At 39.1% G+C, this 14954-nt stretch overlaps 1 protein-coding gene across 4 annotated transcripts in view; it reads right to left on the bottom strand.

Moving 5' to 3' along the window:
* The window catches only part of LOC139938594 (regulator of G-protein signaling 7-like), a 163384-nt gene extending 152471 nt beyond the window's left edge, over positions 1-10913 (bottom strand). For all 4 annotated transcript variants that reach the window (XM_071934181.1, XM_071934191.1, XM_071934199.1 and 1 more), the window contains exons 1-2: positions 10778-10913; positions 5964-6134 (exon numbers count right to left, since the gene is read on the bottom strand). In XM_071934181.1, coding sequence (XP_071790282.1) covers positions 5964-6050 — 87 coding nt within the window. In that variant the 5' untranslated portion in view covers positions 6051-6134; positions 10778-10913. The remainder of the gene's footprint in view (positions 1-5963; positions 6135-10777) is intronic.
* Between the last annotated feature and the right edge of the window lie 4041 nt (positions 10914-14954).

The raw sequence follows: 14954 nt of genomic DNA, 5'->3' as shown, positions 1-14954 counted from the left end.
CATTTAGTGCTTTAAAAGTCAATTCCCTGGAGGATGGATCATAGAGAAAAATGTGTTGTGACCCATTTAAATCACACAGCAAGAAAATAGGCAGGCTTAGACCAGGTATCAGAAAGGTTTATATTGGAGCATCCAAGTCTTCATTTCACTCGAGCACAGTTTATGCACCGGCTATCGCAAGAAGATATCTGAATTGTCGCCTGAGAAAATACTCTCAACAACTGAAAGTTCTAGCAGTGATCCAGAAGTTCAGGCACCATCAATGTCATTTGCACATCAGGATGTTTTTGTGCAGCCAAATACCGACATTAACATTATCAATGACGCTATGACAATTATTGGTGTATCTCCTATCATAAGTAAGAAGAAAGTTCATGGAAGTTACATGGAAAACAAAGTTAAGAGAATAGAGACAACAATTAAGCAGAAACTGGAAACTGCTCCAGGAAAACAGTTCGGTGATGATGAAAGTGAGATGATAAGTCAGTTGAAACAAAAATTTCATTCCTTGACCAAGAAAAGTGAAAAAGTTCAAGTCTTGACCGTCTTACCAGTGAGTTGGAGTATCAAAAGAATAGCAGTTTATTTTTGGAGCATTAAACTACATGCCAAGAAAAGCAAAGAAACTGGTGAATTAGCAGGGAATGCTTTCCATTCCAAATCCTAGCGCTGGAAATCTCTTTCATTAAAAATGGTGCAAACTGTGAGAGACTTTTACTGGTTTGAGTCCGTCAGCAAACAAATGCCAGGGATGAAAGACTTTGTATCGGTTACTGTTGATGGTGAGAAGAAACATCTCCAGAAACATCTTGTTCTTTGTAATCTGAAAGAAGTGTTTGAACTTTTCAAGGAAACAATCCTCCTAAAAGTTTTGCTGAAAATTTGCTGAACTTGGGCTGAAGCAGTGCATCCTTGCCGGATCTAGTGGAATGCATTCAGTTTGTGTTTGTACTATACATCAAAATGTGAAACTCAAAATGTGAATGATTATCTTTGAATTTCTAATGTACATGTATCATGTACACATCACTACACATAATACCGTACATGTACATGTACATACATGTACATATACAATGCGTTTTTATAGTTTTGGCCTTGATAGCCAATGTTAAAAAAATTATAACAAAAAAACTGTAAGAGTGCCCATCACATTTTTTCAGAATATTGTTGCTTACATCTTCAACTTGCATTTAAAAAAAGAATTACGCATTTTGAAAAATACGCATTTTCGCAAATCAAGGTCAAAAGTCAAATTTTTGCGTATTTTTTTGGTGGTGCGTGGAAATTTTTTGATTTTATGTTATCAAATGTGGGCCATGTCAAGAGCTTCAAAAAGATGTAAGTATTATCTCTGTAGGTGTTTTACTTTTGGAGATATGATTGTCCAAACATAGCAGGTCATGCTAATTAGTCAAAAGTTCGTTAAGCCGTATCTCCCAAAATAATGATCCGAATTACATAAAATTTGGGATTTGGGCATTTCTCAGGGAGTCCAATCAGCACACCGAATTTCATTTAAATCCGTGAGGGTCAGGTCCAAAAGCGTGTTGAATTGACACGGAATGACCCTCATGACTTCCACGTGAGTGGATATTGAGTCTGTTCCGAGGAAAGGTTTACTGCTGGGTATCCACGGTACAGTATTTGAGCCATGAATGAGTTTAAGCCGAAATTGCCGCCTTTCTCAGCCAGTGTCTTTCAGGGAAGAACAAACACGCATTGACCGATTCAGCGAACAGGGACTTGGGATGCCCCGAGGTTCGGTTTCTTCCTGAAATTAGTCAAACAAACCTTGGAGGTGTGGAGAGGTTCATCGCTGAGACTAATGCTAATCAACTGAGGCCTTCTTATGCATGGAGGAGAATGCCAACCATTGTATGAATATTTGGTGTAGAATGGAATTATCGGAATCTAGAAAAAGCAGACTTGGAAATACACAAAGACCATGGCCTTCGTTGCCCTAGTCTTGGCCTTGGTGCCCATTAAAAAGTTTCTCAAAGACTTTAAGATTTCTAATTTGGAAGTGACATTTGCAAAATGAAAATGGCCTTGTACTCTAATTAAGGAATTGTTTAAAACATCCTTGATTTTAAACCAGTCATTTAGTATAAACAATAATTAAAGCCAAGAAGTGGAAAAAAAACTCACAAGTGTTGAAAATTATGCAATTTTTGAGATTCCCATCGCTTGGAAATCATTTATAATGTATACCCATTACTGACACGTGTAGTCCTACAGGAACAAAAGGTTATGACAGTCACAACTTGATCATGGGTAATGGAAATTTGTACACGTACGGGTATGTGGAGTTTGACAAATGCAAACCTTTCTTAAAAAGAAAGTATTTTTGACAATTTTAGTTTGTTTCATGCAGTAGTACCACAACTCCCTAAAACACCAACTACCAGCAAATTGTGATGAAGAAATATTTTCTTTACTTTGTTTGAAGACTCCATTGGCGCGTCTTTCGTCAGGCGCCAGCAAATGTTGCAGACTATTCATGTCAGTGCATGACTCAAATGTGCAGGTGGCTAACAACATGAATGTGAGCGGACCCAGTCAATGACGTCAGTTGCAGAAAAGTACATATGTAATATAATTACTCATGTAACAAGAAGCACTCATGTTACCAAAGTCAAGCAAAACTAATATCTACACGCATACTACCCCTACATGCAGGGACAGGAAAATTATGTTATAAATACGAAAAATCTAGTTGGTACTTTTTTTTCACCCACTGACAAACACCAGGTAAAAAAATTTAAAAAATCTCTGGCTCAGTCTTATAAAAATGTCGACTGGAAATGGCGTCTTGTTGGGACTGTGACCAGGGGTGGATTTCACAAAGAATTGAGACTAGTTCTAAAGTGTTTCTCGAGTTAGGACGAGTTACTCGTCCTAACTTAGAACGAGCCTTAAGTTAGTTATATCTCCTAAAGTTAGGACTAGTCCAGGTAACTCTTTGTGAAATCAAACCCTGGTACATTGCAGGCCGAAGATTAAGGACACAATTGCTAAGAAAACGAAGGGTGCTTTATTCAACCTCAATCATTGTCTATTACCAAACTGAATTTTCCTTTTTATATTCTACAAACTAAGGATTCATCGCGTAATTACACCGCTAACGAGTTATTTAAATGTTGCATATAATTTCTGATGTTGAAACCAAAGAGCCCTCAAAAGTGCGTTGCACCGTGATCCGTAGGCCTGACTCACTGACTGAAGATCTGTGAAGAGAAGATGTTGTAGAAATCGCAGTCTTAGACGTGGGAGGAAAATACCCAACTGGGGAAAACCCACACAATCAGGAAGGGACTGAAAACCTGACTTCAGGCTCCTGTCCAAAAAACAGGATTCGAACTGGGGTCCACAGAGGATAATGACAAAGAAGAGACCCCTAAGCCAACTAAAATGTGTTTGCTCTGGGAAAAAAACAGCAACTCCACCAGATACATCCCAAAATATTGGTACGGGAACAAAAGTTTTTGCTTCAGACTAGGCCTAAATGTTGCTGTTTTTGTGATTATTTATGCAGCCCCGTGTAAACTGTTAGGTTTTATTTAATACAACTTGTCTGGGAACACCTTATATTTGTTATCATTTTATTTGTTATCATTACATTGTTTTTAATCATGTCAACATTGAAATAAATGTATTATCTATGGTCTTTTTGCAAACAAAAGTTTCAAATGGTTTCCCACGATGCATAGTTTCAAAAACTGAAATTTATGACTATCTTTTGATGCGCTCCATCAATTTCATGGCACTTGCCTAGATACTTACTGCTCACTGTTCAAAGGCACCCACATGGACACAATGTACAGTTCAGTAGTTGATTTTACTGATGACGGTTTACAGTACTTCAAATGGAAATAATTACATTGGAAGTTGTGCTGCTTTATGTATGTCTGCCTTAGGGGCCGTTCATAATTGTCGATGTTTTAAAATTTTGATTTCTTTTCCAAAGATTTTTGACCCACCCACCAACCCCCAATTTCGATTTTAAAAACATTGATTTGTTTAATGCAGTATTACAAATAAAACTACACGTTGTTTGCATGTACTTTTACATGTGTGCCCGGGCCAGTAAACTTTTGACCAAACAATTTCCCAATGGCGTAGCTGTACGGGCGAGTCACTTTCCGGAAACCTTTCCATTGCTGCTGAGCAGCCGTTTCTTTCGGATTTCTTGAGAGCAAGAAAGAAGCACAAACAAACCTCTTGTATGGTGAACAGGGAGTTTTCATGATCAACTTTTTTTGTGCCCAAAACCTGTGTAGATCGGTCGATATGTCGAATTCGACGTCCATGGTGGCAGCCATGTAATGTTTATCATGGATGAAAAGCTTGGGTTCCAGTCAACTCGACTACCACCGCTTGCCAACTCGATTCCGACCAACTCGACCATTTACCTGTTCGATCGTTGTACTAAACTCGACCGTTGTGCTTTCAACTTAAAAGCTCAACTCCAATAGAAAAGTCAACTCGTCCGCTGTGCAGCGGCCAGTCCGAATATTTTTTTTCCATGATGATCGTGGGCACACATTTTATTACCCTACGTTTGTCCTGTTCACCCAGAAGCGATCTACCAACGTTTATCCTGGGGGGAAAAAAATACTCGGCCCAAATCTCACTTGGGTCGTCCTTCCAATGGTATTTCACTGTGGGGCCGGCCACACGCATGGGGTTTAGTCACGCACATTTACATTATTATGTACATGTACGTAACATGTACGTACATTCTGCCTCGGTTTGTCATCGCGCGCAGGAACGCTGGTACATAGGCAAGTCAAACTTCGCTTTTTTATTCCTATTTATTAACTTTTTTTATGAAAAGTGAATTTTTGATTTTCAATTATTTACCTTGACCCACCCACCCACTAATTCGAAGAAAAAAAATCGAAATTTAAAAAACATCGACAATTATGAATGGCCCCTTAGGTTTGTTCGTCCTTCGTATGACTGAGATTTACCATGAACAATGCTGCTACATAAAATCTACTTAAAGGTTTTATAACCTACATGAAGTAATAACTTTTAACAAAAATTAGTGTGATGCTAATTAGGCAGGAATGAGTAAGAGGCGCCATGAAACAAGGCCTTAATGTAAGCAATTTGCACTGATCCTAGACACAAGTGTAGTGTGAAGTGTGATTATTAAGTGGGCTTTTTATAAGGTCATTGATGCAAATGGGTTGAAGCCTTAAACGTCAAGGCTCTCTCTCTCTCTACAATAAAAAGATCCTCTAAGTCTTCAACAAACATATCGAGAAGGAAAACAGTGCGGCAGAAACTCTAGGCCTATTGAAGAACAATCACTGCACTTGGGTTTCCTGGTTGGTTTTCAACTTTTGCTAAATGTGACGCTATTGGGTGGCATATTTCATCTGTTGAGTGGACCATGTAGCCAAAAGACACATTGAAGTTCACATACAATGGAAATTTAATAAGTGTTCAAGAGCCTGTAGTTTTTCAACAAGATGCCACTACATGCTGGTGTGAGTATTGCTCCAGTAGAATTAAAAAGTGGTGGATGAGACTGGTCCACCCCAACAATAGAATTGGCCTTATTTAGGATGATCCCAACTACATAGTTGGGCAGCACCCATTGAATAGTTAGTACAAGCCTTTAGGCCGATTCCATGGAGTTTGCCTACACGTACATGTAATTGGGATGGTGTCAACTACATGTAGTTGGGCAGCACCCAAGTTTAGTTAGTACCAGCCTAACTATACTAGCTAGGCTATTTCCACAGAATTGGCCTAACTACATTTGGGATGGTTCCAGCTATAACAGGTCAGCACCCAACATGTAGTTAATACGAGCCCAACAATAGTTAGGCTGATTCCATAGTTTGGGCGCAACAATACCATGTAACCGTGCTTGACATCAAACCAACATCCTAAAGAAAAAAAAGAGGAGTAAAAAAAAAAGCCCAGCAAAATATTAAAAAGGTTACCTTTTTGTAGACGATTTGGTGGGGATGGCGACTGCACGTACTATCCCCATCCTCTTCCACACCGTTGACTCGCCTCCAGTGAGCCATTCTCAACAACGCAAAGAAACGCCTACTCCCCAATGTTCCTCGCCCCAAGACACAGGGTTAAACACTTGTGGTAGCATAGGTCCACTGGGTAGGGAGTGAAAAAGTTAAAATAGAGAATGTTAGAGACAGTTTAAGTTTTATAAAGTCAGAGACAGTTCAAGTTTTATAAAGTCAAACACAAATCAGTGTCTTCAATGAGAGAGCCAGTTTTAAAACTCTAAAAATCTCTCAAATTGTTCAATTATGTCACACATGCCATAACAAATGCAATAACAGTTTGTGAAGTGTGCACAAGGTGTACTTGTCAGCCCCTGGGCTTACATTCATCTATGTTGTTGCACAATCTTTGTAAGATACTGTACATCATAGCATACATTGCCTGGCTGGACACACAGTACAACTACATACAATCCATAGGGCCTACTACATTGTACGTACACATAGATTCTATACAGCTCATACATGTGCAAATCTTTCTATCCAACTATGTGAAATCTTTCCAATCCTGAAAAGCATTCAGCCCACTTCAAACTACAAATTATGTCCATGAAATCGTCATAAAATAATAGGGCACACAGGGCTGTGAGTTTCGGTCCACACCAGTGTAGTTTGGTGAAGCAATTCTTCAAGGTGCAATATTTAATGAAACACCACCCTAGAGAAATGCACTAAGTTACTGCGCAATGTGCATTTTCGGCCATGCATACAGACATACGCGCGCATACCAAATGTAAAGACACTTCCCATACCATGAACTGTACACATAGTACTGTGTATCCAGCCAGAATGTTATTTCACAAAGAGTCTGTGGTGCCCTTAGCAATGTTCCAATACAAATTCACATTTTTCTCATTATGTACATTGAGGAAAATTGCTACCCCTTCAAGAACATAATTCAAGGTCTGCTGCAGTTTGCTTTAAAGGCAGTGGACACTATTTGTAATTACTCAAAATAATTATTATCATCAAATTTTTCTTGACAGTATAAACATTGTGAGAAACAGTTCCCTCTGAAGTGACGTAGTTTTCGAGAAATAAGTAATTTCCCATGAATTTGCTTTCAAAATCTCAGATTTAGAACTTGATGTCTGATCAAAAGCATCTGAAAGCTCACAACTTTGTGTGACAAGTGTGGTTTTTCTTCCATTATTATTATCTCGCAATTTCGACGACCGATTGAGCTCAAATTTTAACACAGGTTTGTTATTTTATGCATATGTTGAGATACACCAACTGTATAGACTAGTATTTGATAATTACCAACAGTGTCTTTAAATGGTCTGCCATTCTGGGAATTGGGCAGCTCATTTGGTAGTATGTGTCAATAAATGTGATCATGCAACACCAATCCTGAAGAGTCTTCGTTGGCTACCAGTTGGGTCACAATCTCAATCACAGGTTTACAAATAACTTACAGGGTTTACAGAAGGTAATGGTGAAAGACTTCTCTTGAAATATTATTCCATGAAATGCTTAAAGCCATTATACACTTTCGGAACAGAAAAAAAAAGGTAATGGTGAAAGACTTCTCTTGAAATTTTATTCCATGAAATGCTTTACTTTTCGAGTAAACATTAAAACAATTATCAATTCTCGTTGTCGAGAATTACGGATTTATTTTAAACACATGTCATGACACGACGAAACGTGCGGAAACAAGGGTGGGTTTTCCCCGTTATTTTCTCTCGACTTCGATGACCGAATGAGCCTAAATTTTCACAGGTTTGCTATTTTTTATATCAGTTGTGATAGACGAAGTGTGGGCCTTTGGAAAATACTGTTTACCGAAAGTGTCCAATGGCTTTAAACACTTTTTGAGAAAACATCAAAACAATATCAATTCTCGATAAATCGAGAATTACGGATTTATTTTAAACACATGTCATGACACGGCGAAACGTGCGGAAACAAGGGTGGATTTTCTCCGTTATTTTCTCCCGACTTCGATGACCGAATGAGCCTAAATTTTTACAGGTTTGCTATTTTTTATATCAGTTGTGATAGACGAAGTGTGGGCCTTTGGAAAATACTGTTTACCAAAAGTGTCCAATGGCTTTAAACGCTTTTTGAGAAAACATTAAAACAATATCAATTCTCGATAGGACTACCTGCAACTGTTGATAAGAGATTGTTCAGGGTTGTTATTTTTAAAACGTGTACATGTTTTTGATATGGCCCTTTCCTGCTTTGACCTTATTTTTACAATGTAATATGATGGTACCGTATTTCTTTAATATTTTCATTACAAAAAAATTGCATCAAAACTTATAATATAGAAAGTTTCTAAGGTTGTGACTAGCAAGCCGGGCTACCTAACACCAACAACCAACACAAATCTTGACTGGTGTTTGAATGCAATCAGATGATGTGATGGGTGAACTAAAGCAAGCATTTTGTAACTTTATTAATTAAACTAAAATTACTATAATAAGACTCACATTTCCATAACAATGATTCTTACTGTTTGTTGTCATCTTTTAAAAAAATTGTATTTTTAGGGCTCTTCGGGTTTTTTTTGCAAGAGATTCCTGTTCCTAAGGTGGTTTCTTTATACTGAGGTTTTAATCTAGGATTCCCACAACACCCGTGCATTTTTGTAATGTCTTATAATGTAACGTTTTGTAATTCATGTCATTTTTGTAATGTTTAAAAGAAAATTATTCCTACAAATCCTACATTATTTATTGTCATCTTGTGAAAAATATATTTAATAAAAATGAATCAATGTACATGAGTGCACACTGTTGTGCAATTAAAAACTGTTCAATTAATCTAAATTGACAAACATGGCTGACACTACAGACTTGCGAAATTACATTACGAAGGAATGCAATAAAACAACAAATTAAACAATTCAAATATGACCTTGATTAAGGAAACCTGGTCACCTAGAGTGCTGTTTGGAGTAATAAAAGCTTTTAATCAATTAGGAACAACTGCTTCGTTGATTCAGTGTCATAATACCCTTGATGACTCAGGGCTCTAATTTGAGGGGAAATCCACAAGACCACAGGGCTTGTTGCTCAAAAGTGGATGTTGCCCCTTTCATAAACACATGAACCGATTTCGCCAGATATTTGTTTTTGCTTTACTGTTTTTGTTTCTTATGAGGCCGCTCTTATCTCTTGCTAAGCATCTGAAACTGACTTCTCAGGGTCATTATCATGGGCATCCATCTTCATTCTTGATCTACTGAAGATCTTGAAGATCGTTTAAATGTGGCACAGGATTATAGCTACATGAAGCTAATACCCTGGTCACACATAGACAATGAAAAAGAGGCCAATCGGGGGACAAATGTGGTAGGATCTCCATGAGCATGGTTTGGCCGGGGTGGGATCCACCAGTTCATGAAGCTGCATTCTCTGCCCTTGTTTATTTTGAAATTGCTCAAAATAAGCGTAGCCTAGTCATAGCCAACAATAAGAGGTGTAAAGTCTTATGAAGAACGTAGTAGGAACGCCATCATCATACAAGCAGCGTGGTAGCATCGTGGTGAGATCTCTGTGTGGTCGTAATAAAACAGGCACAGTCTGCAACTATCTCAAAGTTGAAACAAACCGTTTGGTCGGCATTGGTCAAGGACGGGTGTAATCATGGTGGCAGCGAGTCAGCAACACTTTTGATGTAGAGCATACGGTTGTGTGGAGTCTTTTGCCCACTTGAAGGACCTTTGGCTGATGAACTTTTGATCCACTTCCATGTCCAAAAGGTTGGTCAATGTGCGGTCATACTCGAGTGGGAACACGACTGCGATCAACATTTGCCACTAATCCTTTTGCGGGATCATGATCTTGCAATTGTGGATCCAGTAGAAACACGGTCTTACATGTAGTTGGCATCCATGTCATAAAAGCCTTAAGCTAAAATATCATGTTAGCCTCAGTGGGGACACTATGGGGGCACATGACTCCCCCCCCCCCCCCCCCCAAATTCGGAATCTGAACTTCCAAGAAATAAAAAAAAATGCCTTATTAAAATGACACATTTTTATCAGCTTAATTGAATATTTCCTACATTTTAACGCAGGTACACGTGTATGTTTTTACAGTCACGTCATAATTTGGGGCAAGCAGAAGTCCCCCAGGCAAAATAGAAAAAATGGTGCACCCCCTCTTCTTGGGAAGTTGTGACCCCCTCCAATAAGTAAAATTTTACCAAAGGTCTGGGGCTGGTTTTGTTAATAATAATAGATAATACTTTTTAATAGTAAAAATTTGTATTTTTGTGTAACTGTTAGTGTTATTGTTAAGCGTCTACGCATAGAAAGCCCAACAAATTATTTCACACATTGCCAAACAGTCAGTCAATCACTCACTACTAGACAGGTTTTACAGAAGAATGAAGTGAATGACACAATTTCTATTTTTAATAACTGACTGACTGATAGGCCCTATAAATAGTATATAAGTGATACCTTGAAAGTTGAAAATGGTACCTTTATAAAATTGCAGATAAGGGGTACATGAACAGTCAGTAGTAAGCAGGTTTATATAATAGTAATACAGTTTTTTAAACATTATCCATGTGGTGTACCATCATGAGATAGAAATATAAAGACCCACAGGCGCGTGAGATTCGACCACCAGCCAGGCATGGCAGTAAACAGACACACACCTCGCCAATCCACGACACACACACACACTGAACACCAGTGAAACTGCAAGTGCAATAACATAAGGTCAGACCATACATTTTCATAGATAATTCCACCGCAAAATACTCACTCAGTTGAACAGGTATCCGTCACGAAACTGTCGATAAAATCCAAAACGATAACAGCATTCTTAATTCATGACAAACACTGTTGTTTTCGTGTAAAATTCCAGAGCTTTGACAGCTAGCGCGGTATCTCCTCCTATTTTTTTTTCACTGATTTAGTCTGGTTAAAATACTTCCATATTATGAATAATTTTTACAATGACTAAGAGTGTGGAAAGACTGGGTACAAGATCACCAAATGGGTGGGAGGATAAAGCTGCAGGCCGATTGAAGTCACTCGCCCAATTGTGGATTACTGATATAGAACGTATGCCACATGGGATGCGTTCTAAAACTCTTGCTGATGTAGAAAATCACGTTTTACAAAATGAAACCTTTAATAGGACTCATGTTTTTAACATGTACAAATCTTTTAAAAGAATAATCAAGCATTATGGCTAGGCCAATACGTTTGTTTTTATTATTTATTGTTCTATCCCTATTATAACATAATGGCCGCGTGCATGCAGTGCGGCCTTGCCGATTGTGGGCGCACTATATAAAAAGTTTATGGACTCAGAGAACTAGACCCAGTGACTGGTGCTGTACTCCTTTTTTCGATTTTGTTTTCATCGGTCGTACTCATAGCTAGTAACAACCGATAATGACAAAACGTACGACCCATATGACCGATATGACCAAATTTCGAAAAAGGAGTAGGCCCGCCATACTTACCCCAAACAGTTGTGCCCGTAACGCGAGGTCTGCTTCAGGCACCCAGTGTTACTTCCAGGCTGGGCTGGGGCTGGAACCTCCCCGTTCACGCTCAGCCCTTTCCTAAATGGTGTTAGGCGATTCATCATAATACAAAAACATGATAATTTTTTTGACAATATTATGTTTCGAATGCTCACAGGAATCAGAAAATGGTGTTTTTAACCAAACTAGTACGCGTAAAAGAGAAAGAGCTACTCCGAAGTGTTACCCCCCCCCCCCCCGACGAACGGAAGAAAAAGTAAAAACCCTAACATTCATAACAACTCACGATCATGCATGAATTCCGAACCCAAAAGAGACAATGAGTTATTACCATTATTGAGATTGTTTGGATGTACAATGTACGTAACTAACAGTCTTATACTACAACATAAAGTGCAAACACACATCGTCGTATGGGTAAAAAGCAAAATTAATATTCTAGTCCCCGATGCAAATTTAACATCTCTTATATCGTTGCGGTATCCGCTGCTACCGGGCAACATCGGTAGTCTATAGTTGGAAGTACTCTAGAGTTGCAAGGGTCGTGGGTTCGAATCCCACCCGAGTAACATGCCTGTGATATTTTTTTCACAGGACTCGCCTCTCAAACCTTGTGTCCCAAATTAACGCTGTTTATGTTATATAGGCCTAAATAACTACAGCTTCGCATTAAAATACATACCTAATGTATTTGGCCTGTAGGAATTTCAAATTATTAGCATAAAACCTTAGCCTACTTGGTGGCGAGTAAATGAGAGAGGTTGACATTGTGAGAAAGAAGTAAATATTCAACGAATTTGATTTCGAGACCTCAGATTTAGATTGAGTCGAAATCAACCATCTAAAAGCACAAGGGTGTTTTTTCTTTCATTATTATCTCGCAATTTCGGCGACCAATTTAGCTCAAATTTTCACAGGTTTGTTATTTTATGCATATGTTGAGATACACCAAGTGAGAAGACTGGTCTTTGACAACAATATAGGGTCCAGCAAAGAACACACGCCGAGTAATGCAGTTAAGCCATGAGGGTAAAACGCGGAATAGAGAGGACGGATACGTGTTTGAGGTTCCCAACATTATACAGTTGTTAAATGAGTATTCATAAATACCTCATACAGTTTCGGTATTCCTATTGGTGGAGAGCGCGGGTGTGTATAAACCTTCGTTTATGACCTGTAAAAAGTGTTGAAACATGGGCGTGACACGTGAGCTTGCACCTGTGCTTATAAGACAGTTTCTTCATTCCTATTGATCGAGAGCAACTTATTAGCAAATTGATGAACGTATCGGTCATTATTAAACTTGACCCATAATTACATATGTGTAACCCCCCCCCCCCCCCCACCCCAAAAACAAAACAAACAAAAAACGTATGGCCAACAAAAGTTTGAATTTCGGCTCGGGGGATGTCTAAAACATTCGTTATTCGCTATTGTTCACTAAGCAAACAACAACAACAACATCACCAAAAACCACAAAACAACCCACCTGTCCATAATTCCGACTTCGGCCATTTCTTTTGGCAGTCCGTCGGCCTCATGCATACTTCAAAGTCCTAAAATATATTATAATAGGTTTAAGAGCCAAATAATAAAAAGGGGTTTACCCGTATAGTATAAAAAAAGATTAACAATTTGTGACCCGTTGGTTTTTGACTTTCAAACTGGCCAAGAAAAAAATAATCATGGTCAATTATTGCTGTAGTGCATATCGGATATTTGAAAGTGTAATAGATGGACGCAGAATAAAAGTTCTCTTTACGTTTAGAAGGCGTCAATATTAGTCTACTTTTTAATTTTTGTTATTTGGCGGTGGTATTAAAAAATAAAAAAAGTACATGCGCAGTGTGTGTGTTGAGGTGCGGTCCAGTGCTGGAAGTTTGGCAAGCGATGTCGTGCCATTGCAAAGTTACCTCGCCCGAGCGGTGGGATTTTCAATCAGAATGGTTTATATTGCTATACACACTATATTACCCCGAAGCTGCAATCCAAACGATGCCTGGTCATAGCCGATGTCGCATGCAATTATGTCCTATATGCAATACTATCCGGAGAATATTATTGCATATGCAAAAATGTCCGCCGGACTGTTTTGCATATGCAATCGTGTCCGCCCGGACGCTGCTGCTATAATGCAATTGTGTCCGCCAGGACACATTTGCATATGCAGTTGTGTCCGCCCCCGTGCAAAACCGTCCTTGCAGTAAATTAAACGCCCTTTGCATGCTTGGTCGACGGAACACGTTCGCCATTTTGTTTTACAAGCTAAGTCATGAATGACATGGGGAATGTTCGGCCGTTGGGTATTCGCTGCAATGATAAAATACATGAATATTCATTCTGCACAATACGTAGGTTTAGTGCATGTGCAAGCACATTGTATACATTTACATGTGCATGTCCACCGGACGCGTTTTTGCATAGCCCCGGACACGATTGAATGTGCAAAAGTGTCCGGAGCGGACAGTATTGCATGGCGGACACAATTGCATCTGACACTGGCATGGCCTTCTTGGCGTAGTGTTTCACCATTTTGTTGTCAGTCAGAGTTTGTAAACTCTTTTTGGTAAGCCTAAACTTAAAATAAATAAAAATTTAGAAAAATAACCTCAAAATGTTTTCATTTGCCTGATCCACAAAAGGGTTTTAAAATAAACATGAGGAACTAACGTGAGGTCTGCTGAACCGCGCCCGTCGCCAATATCTCCTGAACCTCAAGTTGAGCTGTATTATAATGGCTCTCTTTTATAACATTGGTCTCACCACTGTAACTAATAGCGACAGTGATGAGACCGACAAGTAGGCCAGAGGTTCAAGTTGAGAGCTACATTGGCAGAGTTTACCCCCCCCCCCCCCACCCCTCTTTGTAGCGGCAGCCGATCAATGCATTACTAAAAAGTTTTAAAGACGGCCGTGTGCCCCCGCCCCGCCCCATTCCTTTTGTTTGACCGGGGATTTCCCCCGGTAGGTTCAAACACTTTTCAGTGCGAAACTAGAGCTCATCTGGGAGTGGGAGCTTTATTAAAACCAAACGCCAATAAAGAATTAATTGGCTATGTGTATATTAAAGGACTTGCAATAGGGCCTACATGTTTTAACATAACATTCTACACATTTAAAAATGTTTAGAGGATATAGCCTTTTAAACGAGTAGGCTAACAATTAGACCCAGTTACTTGGGCGATGTATTCCCTTTTTTCGAAATGTTGACATTATCTGTCATACGTATTCCCTTTTTCGAAAAAAAGGAAGATAGTGTCAAAATTTCGAAAAAAGGAATACAGCGCCCAATTACTGGGTCTAGCTAATAATAGGGCCTAGTTTGCGATCGTAAAGCGGCAACCCCCCCCCCCCCAAGTTATGCAGGGGATAAAAACTGATACAAAACGTTGGCCTATAGGCTTCTGCCGTTTGCAGTTCTCGAATCCGGCGCCTGTGACACAT

Source organism: Asterias amurensis, chromosome 1, assembly GCF_032118995.1.
Source record: "Asterias amurensis chromosome 1, ASM3211899v1".
Classification (NCBI taxonomy): Eukaryota; Metazoa; Echinodermata; class Asteroidea; order Forcipulatida; family Asteriidae; genus Asterias; species Asterias amurensis.
The sequence above is the reverse complement of the archived record's forward strand: the minus strand, read 5'-3'. Positions and strand labels throughout refer to the sequence as shown.